Source organism: Acartia tonsa, chromosome 6 (assembly GCF_053477335.1).
Source record: "Acartia tonsa isolate MP-2025a chromosome 6, ASM5347733v1, whole genome shotgun sequence".
NCBI lineage: Eukaryota > Metazoa > Arthropoda > Copepoda > Calanoida > Acartiidae > Acartia > Acartia tonsa.
The window spans coordinates 13,372,027-13,386,816 of NC_137265.1; the positions used below are offsets into that span (position 1 = coordinate 13,372,027).

The 14,790-nt window shown below is 32.9% G+C and overlaps 1 protein-coding gene across 1 annotated transcript in view; it reads left to right on the forward strand.

Annotated features, from left to right (window-relative positions):
• Positions 1 to 14,790, forward strand: part of LOC145322973 (uncharacterized) — a 207,016-nt gene that overhangs the window by 110,119 nt on the left and 82,107 nt on the right. The window contains exon 8 of the mRNA XM_080165361.1: positions 7,017 to 7,278. Within this exon, the coding sequence (XP_080021487.1) occupies positions 7,017 to 7,278 (262 nt within the window). The remainder of the gene's footprint in view (positions 1 to 7,016; positions 7,279 to 14,790) is intronic.

The following is a 14,790-nucleotide window of genomic DNA, read 5'->3' on the forward strand; positions in this document are numbered from 1 at the left end:
GTGCCCTCCAGGATGGAGATATTCAAAAAATTTCATCTCTCAGTTATGTGTCATACCCATGCTTAAAAAGTCACGCAGTTTGGGCTCTTCATCTTTCACACACAGAAAATGAGATAGAAAATAACGGAGGGGGGGGGGGGGGACCGTTAAGGGTTAAATGAACATGCAGGCTTTCTTGGTAACGGTTTTAGAGTTGCTACACTTTCTAATTCGTATGTACGGACGCACGGACGGAGGGACCGACCCAAATTATAGAAAAGCTTTGTTTTTTTTTTAAATGTATGCAGGAATAAATTGAGCTGGAAAATAAATAATTTTTTTTCTAGTATTCATTCGAATCAGGTGGATAGGAACTGGTTCTCATCCATACGAAAAAACTATGTCTAGCATCGTATTATATCCAGCCTTCTACGAATATAAAAATATACAATCATAAGATTAAAAACAGTTTTTTTTATCCTGTGCCTTCGGCTCTGCGGGGCTAAAAAACTGGTTTTAATCTTATAATTGTACATTCTATATCCGCGGAAAGCCGTTTATAATAAGATGAAAGAAATAACTATTAACTTTATATGCAATTCAATCAAAAAAATAAATGTTTAAAAATAATTTTTTAAATTTTATTTTACAACCTACACTAGCCACAGCAAATAATAAAGTATTTCTTAAATTTTGCGGTTATCTTGCATTAATTGATGATAATGTTAATTATAACTTTAAGGTGTTTGGCCAGGTAATAGAAATTTGAAAAGAAGGTTAGGTACTTGCTTACATGTGGTAGACTGGAGCACCGAAAACCCCCCCCCCCGCTTAGTTTTGACAAAAATCAAAAATAAGGGGGGGGTAGTTTTTTAATGTCTGGAAAATGGCAAGGAGGAAAAGTGCAGGGAAAGGCAAAGACTTTTTGTTCAAAACCCCCCCCTTAATTTTGAAGAAAATCAAAAATAAGGGGGGGGTAGTTTTTTCACTGTACATTACGCCAGAAAGTTGAGTGAGGTAAATCAAGTAAATCTAGTATACCAGAAGGGAAACCTTATTACAGGGATATTCATGTTTTGGGGCATAATTTCCTTATTTATTTATTTATTTTCCCAGTAAAAGGTTTTAATTTTGTGCGCACAAAATTAAAACCTTTTACTGGGAAAATAAATAAATAAATAAGGAAATTATGCCCCAAAACATGAATATCCCTGTAATAAGGTTTCCCCTCTGGTATACTGGATTTACTTGATTTACCTCACTTAACTTTCTGGCGTGTTGTACAGTGAAAAAACTACCCCCCCCTTATTTTTGATTTTCATCAAAATTAAGGGGGGGGTTAAAAACTACCCCCCCCTTATTTTTGATTTTTGTCAAAACTAAGCGGGGGGTTAAAAAACTACCCCCCCCTTATTTTTGATTTTTGTCAAAACTAAGCGGGGGGGGGGGTTTTCGGTGCTCCGGTCTTCACATGTAAGCAAGCACCGAAGGTTATTCCGGATTTGCTATCTCATTTTCTGTGTGTGAAAGATAGAGGGCTATAACTAAGTGACTTTAAATATGAGTATGGCACATAACTGGCGGGCACAGGGTGCTTATATGAAATATAGGTGTTCAAGTCAATTTCAGGCTCCAGGTATGATCCTGCAGGTCTGGATCCTCCAGGTCTCCAGAAATCTTTAAAAGCCTCCTGTGACCGCAATTTTTGACATAGAGCCTTCAAATTTTAAACTTAAGCTTTTCTTACACGTCTACATATTGTATTAAAATTTTATGAGGATCTGCTGCCGTTTTCCCGCTGACCGCCGACTGCGGTGGCTGGCAGGTGCCAAGTACAGCTGCGGCCGCCAAAATTTATGTTTTGAGATTTCTATTATAAAATTTACATAAATATAAACATTTTCTGAAAAAATTATTTTCTAGCTTCAAAGATAAAAAAAATGACAGCTTTTTGAAATTTTTAAGTAGAAAAGGACTTAAAAACAAAGGTTGTTAAATAATAGGGTGAAGAAAGCGAAAATTGACTTAGGCTTAGTTATAGTTGGAAATTCATTATCAAACAGGGGTCATGCACTGAGATAATAGCTGACATAATAGGGGGGGGGGGGGGGGGGTGGAAGCGTTGAGCCCTACCCAAAACTGATAAATGTGCGGCTTAAGGGTTAATGTCTAGTCTACTTATTGTTATGTATTAGATATATTACTTAATTGATATCAGTCAAACAACAAACCCTTTGATTTCATGAACTTTTATTTGAAAGGCTCTTGTGTCTGCAATTTTCGACTTAGAGACTTCAAATTTTAAACCTAAGCTGTTTTAACATGTATACAAGACATATTTAAATTTCATAAGAATCCAACGCCGTTGTCTGCAGCGTCAGGAAACTGCCAAGTACAGCTGCCGCCGCCAAAATTTATATTTCTAATATTAGATATACATAAATGTAAAAAATTTCTGAAAAAAAATTCTTTTTCTAGCTTTAGGAGTACAGAAATTACAGCCTTTTGAAATTTCTTAGTAAAAAAGGACCTCAAACAAGGTTGTTCAATAAAAAAGCAAAAATTACTTTGATCCACTTATTGTCGGAAATTTAATATCAAACAGGGGACATGCACAAAAATTTCTAGCCGTCTAGCTCTAGTAGAAACCGAGATAATAGAGTAAACGTTCAATTTCCCCCCCCCCTTCCCCTCCTCCCCTTGACCTATTAAGGTCAATAAAGGGGACCAACCGTTAAAGGTTAAACATAGAGTAAATTCGCTACTAAAAATAAACTGTAAAGTCATCCTAAAATTTTTACTTAGTTTCCTGCGAAGTAATCTGCGATACCATCGCTAATTTTTAAAATTAAAATCTATGCTTTTGTTATACAAAATTAAATTCTTTAATAATTTGTATTAAATTTAAATATGGAATGTAAATATTATAAGTAAAAATTATTTGTTTCTATCAATGCTTTGCAAAATTTTATGTTCGCCAAATCTGAGATATGTCAGAGAGCCAGACCCACCATTTTAGGGGTCACCTAAAAATTAATATTTAAATCCCCCCAAAAAAGTTTATTGGGGACTTAATTCAAATTTAGGCTCTGCAGTCTGATTTTACTGGTGTCATAGTATGTTTTTTTATATACGTTTTAAAAATAGGTTAAAAACAGTTTAAGGAAAGCTTCACATAAACTTTGTGATGGTTTTAGGCTAGTTTCCTCCTTTCGCTTCCTCTACGAATACAGAGCCTCTAGTTGCTATGGGCGCAGTTGCTTGTACATAGTACATACAATATAACGTGTACAACGATACAAATCTTTCGATTATGAATATTTCCATTTTTGGTGCGGGGGACACATTAACACACGTACGGACATACAGACAGACAGACAGACAGATAGATAGACACGGACGGATGGATATCAGTGTTAGAATTTGTATTGTGTGTCACATACAAAAATAAAAATATAGAGACATTTAATATGGGACACTCTGTTACTTCGAACTATAAAGGAAGTGAGGGGACATTGGACTGTAAATTAAACTGGTCTCCAAAATTTTATAAACACAATCTCTTATTCACTAGCTAACACAAAATTGGGGGCTTTTATTAAAACTTTTACAAATTACATAATAATGTCCAGACTTTTCTTGCAATAATTTTAATCTACTTAAGGGGTAATTGTTGTTTATCTTAATTGTGGGTGTACATCAATCTAACGTCTATTGTCTTATCCATTCAAATTCCTGTTCAAATGCGCAATTTCTAAAATAATTTTTTTTTAAATTAAGCAAAAAAGAAAACAAATTTTTAGATGCTGGAATTTCTCTTTACTCGAGTGTGTATATGTGACAGAAATTCTATCTTTAGTTATGATTAATGATAGAAATACAATGAGGTAGGCCTACCCCAGGGTTATCTATGTCAGGTAGGCATATTGCGTCTGCGCAAAGAAAAAACCTCAAAGTAAAACAGGGATCTTAAGGGATAAGACAATCGATTGATGTACATCCATAATGATGATAATATAAAATACTACTTCTTTCTTTAGATTCAATTTATAGGTGAAGTTAGTTAGTTTGTTCCAGGACAAACGCAGGAGTCCCAAACGTCGGAGTGGACAAACGCAGGAGTGTTAAAAAATTAATTTAATTAAAAATTTCTATGCAGGTTGGGTTAGGTTAAGATATGAATATACAAATAAGCCCCCCGCAGGGGTTAGGTATTTAAAAACCTACAAGATAGTTTAAAATAGGTTAGATTAGGTTAAGTTTCCACTCTTGCTATTGTCCACTCCGACGTTTGGGACTCCTGCGTTTGTCCTAGGACCCCTGCTAGTTTGTACAACCCAATCAAGATTTTATAAATGGTCCCAAAGCCCACGAATTAAAGTGCTTTTAAAAAATTTGGGTACTTGCATAATTTACTTTCCATGTGACCCCTTCTTTCTTCCTAAATTATACTTAATTTCACACGGCTGACTTTGACTACCTTGATACACAAGCTAGGGCACGAGACACTTCCAAAAATGGGCAATACAAAATACAATACAAATACTTCCCTGTATCAAATTTTTCAATAGAAAATATAATGAAAAGTAAACTTATATCCTATTATAAAATGACTCTTTATTTTTTTTACAAACTAAAAAGTTTCACATTAAACAAGTCCAATTGTAGTATTTCATTAGAATACTATTGCTGCGCCTCTAGCAACTAGAGAGGAACTACTTAGTGCTAAGAAAATAGCCTAAAACAATCACAAAATGTATATGAGACTTCTCTAAAAAACATATTCAACTCGACCCACCATTTTGATCTCTTTCTTTTATTAAAACCTTACTACTTTATGTGGTAGGCCTCTAGAGGCAAACAGGGGCAAAGAGGTTAAGTTAAGTTTCTTTAGAAGGTGGGATCTTTTTTTCTAGAGGCGATTTTCCTTTTGGGGTCGAAGGTTCGCTCCCCCAGAATGGTCATAAACCTTCACTGGACCATCACTGTTTGGGGGATCCATATCGGTTCAGCGAGATACTTTGCTACACACATCCTGTTAATTTTATAAGATATCTAGTTATAAAGATAGCAATTTATTGTCAACACATCAACCCCTATTCTAACACGGGATAAATATGAAGTTAGTTATTCTTATTGTTGTATTCTCTAGCCTAATCAATAAAGTATGTCGTATTTTATTCATACAACGAAGCTACATGAGTGTCCAAACCATCGGACCAATTACTTGTAGCGCCGCTACTCTATGATTAAGATTTTTTACTAATATATGACTGGCGTATGTAATTAAGTTAAACATTATAGTGCGTTAAAGCATTTAAAACTGGCACTTTAGTGTGGCTAAAAATTTTACTGTTATTTAAAAACACCTTAAATCCTTGCCTACTATATTCAAAAGCATTTTGAATATTACACATTTTCGGTTGTACGGCTACTCTATAACGTTTGTATGCTTTGTAAAGTATTTTTTTATTAATATGACTAACATAATGACGTCATGTCAATTTTTTTTGACAATAATTACGTCGATTTTTTATCGATAGTCCTATGATAGTTTGATTAAACTACATTCTTATGTGTCAACACTATATTTTCTTTTTTAACAGGGATCCAAAGTTAAAATCATCTAAGATCTTGAGAAATAAGACAATGGACGATAAATTTTTGTATCTCAAATTATGAGAAACAAAATTATTCCTTTTGTTGATCGAATAAGGTTATTAGTTGAAAGTTTGGACACTGCAAGATGGAAACAACCAATCAATATTCAATAAAAGTACCCAAAGTTTTAAGCTAGCTTGATTGGTACCAAAATAATTTCCATTCCAATGTCCCCTCCGTCCCAGAATACTATTATGGGCGGGGCTACACGACCTTACTAATTGTCTCATGAATTTGCTACAAAGGCGTTTAATTCACATTTTTTCTTTTCAAGTAGCGCAGCTACATTATATAATCCTGGTAGCGGCGAGTCGGTTTTATTTAGTCTGTACGTCAAGTTTATATTTTATACTTATATTTTCTCGTCTAAATGTCTTGAAATCAAAGTTCCATCTTTACGTCCCTCTAAAATGCCTACTTCTTTTATTAATAGTCTTAAAATGATGGAAAAAATTGCTAATTTTGGATAAGAATGTTCTTTTTACAATTATTATAAGTCAAGCCCAAGGCAGGATATTTTATATGAACTAACTAACTTCACAACTTCAAAGATTCACTAAAAAAGTTATTCTTTACTGATAATGATTACAGCACACTATTGTTCAAATTTCAAACTTCAAAAGCATTGCTCGTTTCAACATTGGTTCTTGATTTATCTTATTCTGGTAACATTTCTCTGTTATGAGGTGGTGTGAATTATTATTATCCATTGTCCTATCCCTGCATCCCTGGGTAAGATAAGTAAATCGATATATCATTACTTGGATGTTGCACCAGATTTCCATGTACTCTGATTAAGTGATGCTCCCAGCTGGCTATGATAACGATTCTTTTTATTCAACCCCTTTACCACCGCTCCTCCCCTCCTGCGGGATGACAAAAATGACCAATAAATGAGGTTCATTTAAGCAACCTAAATTTATGACAAATTTTTCCTATCAATATATCCACGTATATCATTTATCCATTGATAAGTGAGGCCAATTTGAATGTAAATTATCAATAATTCTTTTTGCAGAGTAATTTTAAACCAAGTTTTTTTTGACGTATGGGAGATATTTTTCTACAAGATTACCATGCTTATCCGTGTTAGACTAGGAATCTTACTGTTAACATCTTTGGCTGTATAAATATCGACAATTTGGAATTAATAGAAGTAACTAATACTGTATTATTGGCAATGTTTTCCTTTAAAGGCTATTTTAATAATGAATTTATGGCATTGTGTTAATATAATCAAAGTATAAGTTTACTATAGGGTAGTAAAATTGACAAAAATATTTTTCAAGCTAAAAATAACCCAAACGATGTTCTTTAAAGCTTAGGACCCATATCTTTATTTAAAACTTAATTTCAATATTATTTTTCTTTTTCAGACAAGAGGTATCACAGCCTTCATCTCCGGTTCAATCCCACTACCCCTCTTCCCCAGCTCATCACAACTACCCCTCCTCCCCAGCCCATCACAACTACCCCTCCTCCCCCGCCCATCACAACTACCCCTCCTCCCCCGCCCAGCCACACTACCCCGCCTCCCCAGCCCAGCAACACTACCCCTCCTCCCCAGCCCAGCCACACTACCTGACACCGAAGCACAGCGGACCATCAGCGGTCAACTCACCGACCCAAGCAAACAAGGTTAGTAAAATTTATCTGAATAATACTTGATGTTTGATTTTCAGGACTTGGCAGCCAGGCTTCAGCCGCCCGTGAGCCAAAGTGAAATTATAATATTAAAACCTAAGTGCTTAACAAGAAAAATTAAATTTTTTTCATTTTCCTATCCGCGGACAACTGTCTATACCAATAACTATATAAAAACATATTATAAAGGGTGTAAAAAAATAATCACTCACAATTTAAACCATCTTAAATACTTGAAATATTGAAGATAGACCTCTTAATGTTTAGGGTTTTGATAGACATGTAAAGACCTTTCTATAGACACCTAAACCAGTTCTCGATTTTTGACAGCTCTGTCTTTTTGTTAATTTCCAGTCCAATGTCCGCTCCCTCCCCGCGTGTATGGGAAGTAGTATCAGCTATTCGTAGCGTCCTGTGGTTATTAAAGTCAGGCGGGTGAACACAATCACATTTTCTTGTATAAATTACAATCAGAATTTAAATCTACTAAGCTTATAGGCCAGGAGAAACAACTCAAGAAATGTAAAAAAAAAAGTTTTTTTTTTATATAACAGCACAAGTTCCTCAAAAATCTTGTTTATTTAATAACGTTATCAATAAAAGACAGTTTAAGTGAATCTTCACAGAAAATATAATTTTTACAATAACCAAATCGACGGACAGTCGGACTAATTAAGTTATAGAGTAGCTTCGCTTTTAAAAATGAGATTTTTTATCAACCCTCCTACTTCTATTTATTTTTAGGAAAAAGATATAGATATTCTGATTTTTTATAAATTTGAGTAACAAAACTTTTGTAAGCTCGTTCTCTCATTGGTTGGTTTAAACATTTAAAAATTTGAATGGTTGATTTAAATTGCTAATAAAGATTGTACAGACACCAAAGTGTAATTTCGTTTATAATAACTTGGGATATACATTAATTTATCGTCCATTGTCTTATCTAGGTTATAGAAATGGATATTGGTCAGTTCGTTCATCCAGTAAGAGGGGAGGGGATAGGGTGAAAGGGGTTCATGGGATTTTAGTCAGATGCAAGTTTCACTTTATTATTATTTCATGAATTTTGTGTAACATCCAAGTAATAATATATCCATTGATGTGGAAAAACTATCCATGTCCCAGAATCCAATATATAAACCATAAACAATTTATAAAAATCTCAAGAATTTTAAATCTAATATCTTTTGTTTTTATCTTTTTCTAGAATCAAGGATAGGTATTCAGGGCTGTAATTAGTAAGACAATAAACTACAAATCAATGTATGTCCCAAATTACTCAGGGGGAGGGAGGGGATATTAGTCTTTTATTTTAATAGTCCCCAAAGTTTTATAATAACGTTTTCTAAGCCTTTCTTATTCGTTGGTTAAACAACTTTGGGGACTGTTAATGAATTTTGATTGGTTTGTTCATTAAGTTGAGTGTCCAAACGTTTCAACCACTAATTGCAATCTCCAGAAAAGGAAATTTTGTATATCATCATTAAGAATGTACATCAATTTATAAGTCATTGTATTTTTCATTTAGATTAAAAAGTTTAACCACTTTGCAAGTTTACCAATTAATCAAAAGTCACCAAAGTTTTTAAGCTAACAAATTTAATTTTGAGACAAAATTTTCATGATTAGAATCATATAAAATAAGTCTCTGTCCTATCTTGGTCAAGTTAAAGATACCAAAACATTAATATTTTTAGTAGCGAAGCTGCTATAGTGTATGTCCATACGTCCATCTGTCAAGCAGTCCTTATATCAAAATCTTTATGACAATATTATGTCAGCTATTTCTACTTAAAGCTCGACATCAATAATGTTAAACATTACATTTACTGAATGTGTCGTCAAATTTATTTAACTCTCCTTTTATTACAGCTTACTGTTCTTTTTGCCTGATTTTGAACCTAATTACCCCTGGTTTATCTATTTATCTTTTTTGTTTAGAAATATAAAACACTGAAATACCAGAACATTAGTTAAATGATCAATTTTAATATGCATTTTTATTTAACCACAAAAATATTTCAGGGATCTTAAGGGATAAGACAGTAGAGGGTAAATTAATGTAGATCCACACAATTATAATAAACTGAATTTCCCTTTCAGCAGATTAATTTGAGTTTGCTATTTTGGAGTACCCAAAGTTTTCGTACCAACTAATAAGATACCGTGATTATAAAACTTTGGGTACCAATGTCCCCCCCCCCCCTCCCTGGTAAAACGTGAGCATATTACATTGGAACTCTATGTCACGTGACAAAAAATCAACTTAGTGATTCTCATGGAGGTAGGGAGGGGACATTAGACTGTAAATTATGCTGGTCCCCATCCACCTTCTGGATCATATTACTAAATTGTTGGTTGGTTGGTTCAAACTAGAAATATCCCAACCTGTCAATGAATAATCTAAAGAAAAAAGTAGTTTTTACATAAATTTAACATTCATTGTCTTATCCCTGTTGATTCAAAATATCAACCAATCATTTTTTAAAAGTTATACCTCTCCCTCCTTGTTAAACACTGTGCTTTAATTATATCAACATAAGACTCTGGGCTGTATTACTCTAGTCTCCAAAGTTTTATTATAACAATTTCTTATTTGATCGCTAAAAAACTTTTACTGAATTTTGATCGGTTGGTTTCCAAACGTTTCAATCATAATAAATAGTAATGTGTTTCATCATCATTGGGGATGTACATCAAACTATCGGCCATTGTCTTATCGCTTTAGATTCCTGATTAGAATAGCCTTATTTTGATAATATATCAGTTATAACCACTTTTGATATGTTTTATGTTGTCGAAAATCATTGAATATGAAAGTCAACACCATATTAAGATTCTAACAGGATCCTATAATTATCAGGGAGGAATGAACATAGAACTGTAAATTACACTGGTACCCATAGTTTTATAAAGTTGTCATCTATTCATTGCCCAAAAATTTTTTGTTACTTTTATTGAACTGGTGTCCAAACTTTTGGTGCAATAATTTTAATCTATACAAGAAGTAATAAATTAATCATATCAATTTATCGTCCATTGTCTTATCCCTTTAGAACTGTGCATGATTACAGATATGCAAATGAGACTTCAATTTCTTTTTATGTTCACGTTTCATTTCCAGCACAGCAATAAAAGAAATTAAATGATATTATTTTTTTCATCTTCTTAGTTGCGTTACATCTCTAAAAACTCTATCTATCTATCTGTTTGTGTGTCTGTCTATTTGTTTGTCTGTCCGTCTTTTTGTCCGTCTGTTTGTCTGTCTGTTTGTCTTGTCTGTTTGTCTGTTTGTTTGTCTGTCTGTTTGTCTGTCTGTTTGTCTGCCTGTTTGTCTGTCTGTTTGTCTGTCTGTTTGTCTGCCTGTTTGTCTGCCTGTTTTCTGTCTGTTTGTCTGTCTGTTTTTCTGTCTGTATTTCTGTCTGTTTTCTGTCTGTTTGTCTGTCTGTCTTCTTTTTGTCTGTCTGTTTGATTGTTTGTATGTCTTTCTTTTTCTCTGTCTGTTTGTCTGTATGTTTGTCTGTTTTTCTCAATGCATGAATGTATCCAATTACTTATGGTAATAAAATCGCACATAATAAAAATTATTTACAATGTAATATAATATCTATCTATCTTTCTCTCTTTTTTGATATAGCTACGCTTTCTTGAAAATATCACTTTAAACTTTTTATTCATTTAGATAGTTAACAAGATTATATAATCTCGTAGCGAGGCTGCTCGTTAATTCTTCTGTGTTTGTAGGGATAAGACAATGGACGCTAAATTGGTGTACACCATAAATCATGATAAACTAATTACTTATTCTTGAGATTAAAATTATTGGTGGAAAATATGATACACTTTTAGGTTGTACCAACTAAGCAATAGTATTTATGTGTGTGTGTGTGTGTGATTTACATCCTTTTCTTAGGAATTTGTACTTCGATAAAAATCTATGACAAAAAATCTATTTCTATTTTTGAATTGAAGCTTTTGTATCACTTTAATCGTTAGTAGATCAAAAAACCTCCATCCCTTTTATGCATTGGACTGTAAATCATACTAATAACAAAAAAGTTAATGGTTATTTATAGCATTGAATTATGGACAGCTTTCCGCGGTTTTAAAAATGAAAAAATAAAAACCCAGGGGCCAAAATGATTGGATTGTTATTAGTTGGATATAAAATATCTGTGTCCAAACATCTCATCCAATAAGTTTATTCTACAGCAGTTGCAATTTTGTTTAACAACATCAGTCGAATGTAATTCATCGTCTTATTTTAGTTTCAAAGGGAAGAAGCATAATACTAAGGTTTTGGCGCGGGATAAAATTCTTTTTTAATGTTTAATTTTTTGTATTTTTAGACCTTAACGATAGAGTAAAGAAATATCGTAATAAATAGTATCATAAGATAGCATAATACCATCCCATAACTCATGAAAGATATAAAATAGCCTAAAAAACTCGGGACCAAAGTAAAGCTTATAACATTATTTTGTTTATGTCAATTTTATAGCTTAATGCAGAAGTGGCCAACATTGACAAACTAACTGTATACTCTTATTGATCAAATTATATTATAGATTATTATACATGGACTTTTTATGGGCAGAGATCCGATAAATTGATGTACATCCTAAATGATGATAAACAAAAATACCCCTTCTTTAGATTATAGTCTCTTCCGTGGTTGAAATGTTTGGGCACTCAACTAAACGAACCAACCATTCAAAATTAAATAAAAGTCCCTAAGATTGGTATGCCTACGATTAAGAAAACGTTATTTTAAGACTTTGGGGACTAGTGTAATAAACAGGCAAATGTCCCTCCCTCCCTGACTTTTTATTGGTTATTGTTGTGGAAAACGTCTTGTGACAAGTTTATTGAATCAAATAATTGTATAAAACATAGAATAATGTTTTGATAGATAGACAAATAGGTGCAATTATAAATGCATTTGAATCTAAAAAAAAAACAAATAGATATATTTGAATGTTAATCATACTGGTCCCCAAGGTTTTATTGGCACAGTCTTTTTTTTTGAAAATTTTGGACAATTTTATTAGATCTTGATTAATAGGTAAAAACTAGCATTGTTCAAACAACTTCAACAATTATTTCAATCTACAGGAGGGATAATTTCTCCCTTCCCTTCCACACTCTTTACCCTTTCCTCTCCCCTCCTACTCGATAAATAAACTGACCAATAAATAAGTTATATGGCGACAAATTTTCCCCTGTCAAATAACTACCTATCTATTTAATCATTCTCTGAATATAAAATAAATTGCATGACTCGATGAGTTAACATCCAAGTTTTTAAGGACACCTGACAAAACCGTAAAAAAATAAACCCTATACTGTTTTCTTTTCTAGGGTAATAATCTTCATACTTTACTTAACCTTACCCTATAGAAACAATAAAGATTTTTCACTAATAGTAAGTTCAAAACAATATCAGAATCAGAAATCTGGCTATTTCAATAGACAAACTTTGTTTGTTGTTTTGTAAGAATCTTTCTTTGCAAAAAAAATATTATTTTCCCACAAATGTTTGTTTGGGAGGGCTTACTTTATGTTTATTAAGATCTTTAAACAGCCAGTCATAATAAAAGTTGGTGTGGGGGGGGGGGGGGAAGGTAACAAAAAAGGCTGGAATGTGAAATGATGAATAGGGCATTAGGCTTTTTATTACACTAGTTCCCAAAGTTTTTTATTAATTTCAACAACATTGGGGAACATTATTAAATTCTGGTTGGTAAGTTCGTAATGTTAAGGGAATACACGTTTCAACCATTAATTGTAATCTACAGAAGAGTTAATTTTAATAATAAGTTAATTAGGGATAGACACAATTTATCGATCACTGTCTAATCCCTTGAGATCCTTTTAGATACAACTTCATTTATAAAAACAAACCACAACCGAATGATTTGTGAAATAAGAAACCTGTAATAATTTTAAGAAAATCATCAAAATATCTTTTTTTCTTTTTTGATCTTTGATCAATCGAAAACAATTAAAAATTAATTGGTAAGAAACCCTTTTGTCAAATTTTAAGATACTAGCGGTTGCGCCTCTAGCATCCAGGAGCTCTGTGTTCGAAGCGCGAAGGAAGAGTTAGAATAGTCTAAAACTAGGATTGAATAAAAGAAACTAAAGTTTTTAAGTCAAACGATAAGAGAACGTGCTTATAAAACTTTGGGTACCAGTATAATTTATAGTCCAATATCATCTCCCCCCCCCCCCTGCATATATATAATCAGCATTGTGTCATTAACTATTCCCCCTTATAATTATACTAGCGGCTTCGCCCCTAGCCTCTAGGGGCTTTGCCCCAAGAGATGGTAAAAAAAGTGTAAGGTGAAATTTGTAAAAAAAAATAATAAGAAGGACCAAGAAAATCTTCTACAAAGGAAATATTCCCCAAAGGAAATCTTCTACAAAGGAAATCTTCCACAAAGGAAATCTTCTACAAAGGACCAAGGATATTTCTTACAAAAAAAAAAAATGGGGGAGATTTTTTTTGTTTTTGGGGGGGTTGGGGGTGTCCCACCCCCCAAGAAAATAGCTTAAAACCACCAAAGGACCAATAGGTATACCGAGATCTTAAGCTTCAGACGGACGGACGGACGGACAGATGGACGGACAGACGGACAGACATCATTCTACTTTGTATTATAGATATTTGTATTTTTGGCGTACAGGCTCACAGACAAACCACAATTGTAGAGTAGCGGCGCTTTTAAAATATGCTTGTTGTTATAAGGTACATAAAAGTCATCTAATTATTATCTAGAGGTCTCTTTCCAATTTCATTCGTAAGGTTAGCAACATATAGACTGACAGATTACCTGCTACTTTTATATGATAAATAGGTTTTGGTGGATTTTAAAAATATTTTGATACATTCAAATGTAAGATCTTACCTTTGCCGAAATTAATCAGACTGACTTTATGCAGGGGGAGGGAGGGCACATTGGTATGTTAATTACACTGGTACCCAAAGTTTTATAATCATACTCAAGTTAGTTGACTTAAAACTTGTATTAAACCTTGATTATAGAAGATTTTAAAAGTGTCTAACCTTTTCTACCAATAATATTAATTTAGTTTAGAAATAGTTTTGTTTATCATCATTGGTAATGTGTATCAATATATCGTTAATTGTCTTATCTTTGTATACTTGGGCTTTATACCAAGTAAGAAAAAAGAGGTATATGTAAATGTCAATAAAAGGGGTAGTTTCACGAAATGCATTTGAACTTAATTTAGTGAACCGCACATTTTATCCTGGTTAAATGGTTAAACTACATGTATATTGCATATATTTGAAGGAATTTCAATTTTCTACCACGTAGTTTTGAAAATATCAAGACTTGAAAATCTTATTTTTAAATTGCATATATTACAAAAAGACAATTTTCAAGTCTTGATATTTTAAAAACTACGTGGTAGAAAATTGAATTTATTTCAAGTATATGCTATATAAATGTACTTTAACCCATTAACTAGCAAAAA